This window comes from Montipora capricornis, chromosome 2, assembly GCF_036669925.1.
Source record: "Montipora capricornis isolate CH-2021 chromosome 2, ASM3666992v2, whole genome shotgun sequence".
Lineage (NCBI taxonomy): Eukaryota > Metazoa > Cnidaria > Anthozoa > Scleractinia > Acroporidae > Montipora > Montipora capricornis.
The window spans coordinates 59,879,867-59,884,121 of NC_090884.1; the positions used below are offsets into that span (position 1 = coordinate 59,879,867).

A 4,255-nucleotide genomic window follows, 5' to 3' on the forward strand; every position below is an offset into this window, starting at 1 on the left:
GGATCTCAGAATACGTCATAATCGGGGAGTGTCAAGTCACTCAGTCCTTCTTAATAGCTTCGTAATGTCGTCCCTGGATTAATAGCCCTGACCACTTTATTAACAACCTCTTGTGGCTTCAGCAGCCCTTTTGAAGTCCACCTTCAATTCGTCTCACTAGACTTACAAAACTCAATTTGTCTTTTTTCCCTGCTTCCCTGATTTGGCCAATAATCTTTAGGTCTCGTTTAAAATCACTGGGTTGGAAGTATAATGACTTTGACTCATCCTTCATCGCCTTCACCTCCTCATTGTTGTCAACATCCTTCTCCAGTGAATGTGTTTTACCCGTGGTCAACGCCTCAAATTTCTGTTTAATCGCCTCATATTCCAACTTCACCTTTTCTAGTTCCGATTGAGAGACTTCCGACTGTTTTTTTGCTTACATCCTAGAGCGGTGGACACCAAGCTGTGTAAATCATTATTCCAGTCCTGAAATCTTCCAAAAACTCGGTGTCCGGCTCCACGCTGCCCTTCAATTTGGCTTCGAGATGTTCTTCGACGACAAGTCCTTTCCTAATTTTATCCTTAATGTCACTGTCAACGCAGCCTAAAGTCATAGCAATTACTCCCAGATCCTCAACCTTTAGCTGGCAGAGATGACTCTGGATCTCCATTTGTATGTCTTCGATCTCCATCGCGTGTGTTGATTCCTTCGCGATCGTGTGCACGATTTCAGCTATTTCATAAACTTGTTTCCTTGTCTCCTCGCTCCTGTCCTCATCGATTTCTTAAAACGTTGTCACATTTTCTTTCATAGCTCCCGGACAGGCCCCCAAATGTTGCGCACTGAGCGGACGAAAGCATGGATTCGGACTCGCACTAAAATCACACACACACACATTCTGAAATGGCGGACAACAACCTTGTGTCTTTATTCTTCCCATGATTCCTTGCTACACCTAACTATATCGGCCAGCGAACACTGCGATCTGCGATGGAATGCGGCCTGTCATTTTACGGTATTATCCATTTCCAGATATGGGAAAAAAACTTGGTCGTGCGCGTAATCTTCGTTGCCAGCCGATCGACGCCTACAAGAATTACATTGTAACTGTAATCTTCTGTCTTGGGCGTCTAAAAAGATTAAAAACGAAATAGCTCTGTCTAAGAAATGAGACAAGAAAAAAACAACAATTTAATCGACCCACTCTAATGTTTAGTATACTATGTATACAACCAAAGCCGGTGTACATAGATAAATAAATTCAGTTAAAACTTACATCACAAAGACGCTCGACGTCACAATTGATGAACTATTGTTAACGTCACTTGAATTTTTTAAAATATTCTTTTAAACAGTACGCAACGAGAAATGCAAAGTTACTTTGCCAGAAAAATGATCGTTTCATTACGCTTTAGCCGGTTTTGAAAAAGCCTCTAACTGACGGTAAATCGGTGAACAGTTGACCTTGGAAATTACGCAGTCGTATCACAGGTAAGACGCAATCCAATCTGCAAACAATCGTATTATTTCTCTTAGGTTAAATGAACCAAAGGTACTGAATATATCTGAAAAACTATAGCTCATAAGTCTCTCCATCCTCGATCTAACATTTTTAACGAATGAACTAAATCACGGGCACCCAACGAGAGTATAGTTCAAAACCACTTAAACATAGCATTGTTAAACGTATTTTAGTATTTAAACGGTATACATACGCATATTTTTATCCCCTTAAAATTTTTCATCTGTTCGGGTTTCCGAAAGTCTAGTGATCCGAAAATTATGGGGATCAAAACTTACCTTTTCGAAAATTTCACACAGAAAAAAGGTTCCCGAAAATTCTAGGTGACCTTTTTAGGGTAAAAATCCGTTAAAAATGGGCAATTGTACCATTTTTCAGATGTTCGAAAATCCTAGGAGAGGCAAGCAAGAAATTTTACAACAAATCGTGTTCAGAAAATTCTAGATCTCAAATCAGATATTTTCCGAAAATTGAAGTTGCGTGCCCCTGCTAAATGTCCGTATTTGAAATGCGATCCCACTGATCGATCGCAGAGGTCATATGATGAGTTCGAATCTCGTTGAAGCTACTTGGAAAGAGAGACTCCAGAGAAACATAAGTTCTAGGATCACTTCTCCCTTCCAACTTTTTTGATGTTGTTAAAAAAATAGGGAATGATCTCGTCCTTTCTAACGCTACTCTCGTTGTTTCTGTTTTTTTTTTATTAGTATTTTCAAGCTATGCTGACATTTAAACGTATGAAGTCTTCGTTTTCCTCAATAAGCTTCAATCTCCATGGGTTGAACGAGCGAGCTTCTGGTCTGAAGAAAGATGAGCAAATGCAGGCTTTCTTGCAAGTCAAGGAATTTATTCAAAACAGTTCAATTGTCCCTCTTTTCATGGTCGTTTTTACCGTCCTTGGCTTTATTCCATTCCTGGTCTTTGCTACTTTTGTTTCAAGCTCCTTTCTTGTACTGGCAATGAGTGTGCTCATAGTGTTTGGCGGAACGCTTATGGCAACGTTTGTTTCTATCCTTATTGCTGTGTTTCCAGCGCTATTGCTCGGAACTGGAATCGCCTTTTTTGTTTACCTTACATTCTACGGAGGAGTCTGTATTCTACAATTAATCAAGCATCTACAAAGAATACTGAAGTCATTCGGTCTCAATCAACGCACTTGGCAAAAGTTAGACAGGCTCAGTGGCTTCTTTTATTCCAGCTCGACAAATCCGAGCTCGGCTCCGCTACAAGTAATGACGAATCGCTGGAAAGTAAGCGCAAACATTTGTCCCACTTCTGCGATGGGTCAATAAAAAACGACTCTGTCCCCGGTTTAAGAAATTTTCAATTCTGTTACTAGAAAAAAGATACCTTAGGAATTTTGTTTTGCGATATCTAAGGAGGGGATTGGAGGTCCTTAGGTAATTCTTCGTGTGTTGTATTACTTGAGTATCGAAGCGTCTTGATTTTACAGCGGCTGTCCTAAAAACAGCATGCAGGACGGGTACTGAGGAGTGTAGTATAACCACTGAGGGAATAAGGAATCGTGTTGATTCACCGTCACCCTAAATTATCATTTTTAAGTACCAAGAACGTTTGCTCATCGGTACAGGTAATATGTTAGGCTTTCTTGTCTCCACAGCGAGGTTTAAGTGCAGGGGCAAAGCAAGAGCACAGCAGAGTGCGTGTTTAATTAAAATTTAAAGAAACGGACTCTGATTAAATGAAACAAATAAATATAAAATAAGCACGCATTGCGTATGTGTGGTAGACTAAAAGTGTAGTAACACATCGCCTTATTCCATAACTGTCAACTGAGCTGCATTTTGTTTTCCAGGAGATTCAAGTTGTCTTTGCGTAATAAGTAGCCCTAATACTACACGATATTTTTCTGGTACCTTATATCATTATAGTGCCATGGTAGATGGCTTGGGTAAATTGCCCCCAAAGAAGACATGTGGTTACTAATAAAATACTAAACCCAGAAAGACTGAAGAAAATAAAAGGGAATCGTGAAACATTGGCTTGGACGCTGACATGTTGATCATTTTCAAGTTCCCTTACAATTTCTTTTTCGCCACAAGTTTATCCATTACTTGCGGTTGCAAGAATAGTAAGGATTCCTGCACGAACGAGGGGCTCCCGTGAGATCTTAAACGGTTAATAGGCACTTGGGAGAACAGTCCCTAGCCACAATTTTAGCGCAGCCAGAACGCTAAATTTTCGAAGCTCTTCTTTGGTATAGGAAAGCTTGCTACACAATTGAACAATTCCACAGATTATCAGCTTTCCCTGGGATTCACATTCATTTAAAATACAAATACGTTTATAAAAATAGCGGAGCGGAAGGCAGGAACTCTGGACCAAATCAAGAGGGATGAAATATCTGACGACGTACTTCAGACGAGACTGCGACTCATATAAATGTTAGTTGCAATTTGGAAGAACGTATTTCAAGCAAACGAATGCCGACATTCTCGGTTTTATCGATCAATTTATAGACAATCTGCAATGTATGGAAAACCCAGTTCAACAAGAATATCGTAGAGCTTGCCAACAGTGCTGCCAGCCTTAACCTCCCAATATCGCAGCGTCTCCTCAGCCGGATTCTTCGATCGATCTAAGTATACAATGTGATAGCGCTCCATTTTCAAACACTCGGCTAATGCCATCCAACTGTTACTGCCATCTGAAAACGTAAGAGAACCAAATCAAGTCAGAGACTAAAAAGATCATTACGCAGAGAGAATTACGTCGGGCCACTCCTG

The 4,255-nt window shown here is 40.3% G+C and overlaps 1 protein-coding gene across 1 annotated transcript in view; it reads right to left on the reverse strand.

Annotated features, from left to right (window-relative positions):
* Positions 1–3,148: 3,148 nt before the first annotated feature.
* The window catches only part of LOC138029496 (uncharacterized), a 13,440-nt gene continuing 12,333 nt past the window's right edge, over positions 3,149–4,255 (reverse strand). The window contains exon 7 of the mRNA XM_068877221.1: positions 3,149–4,176. Coding sequence (XP_068733322.1) covers positions 3,983–4,176 — 194 coding nt within the window. The 3' untranslated portion in view covers positions 3,149–3,982. The remainder of the gene's footprint in view (positions 4,177–4,255) is intronic.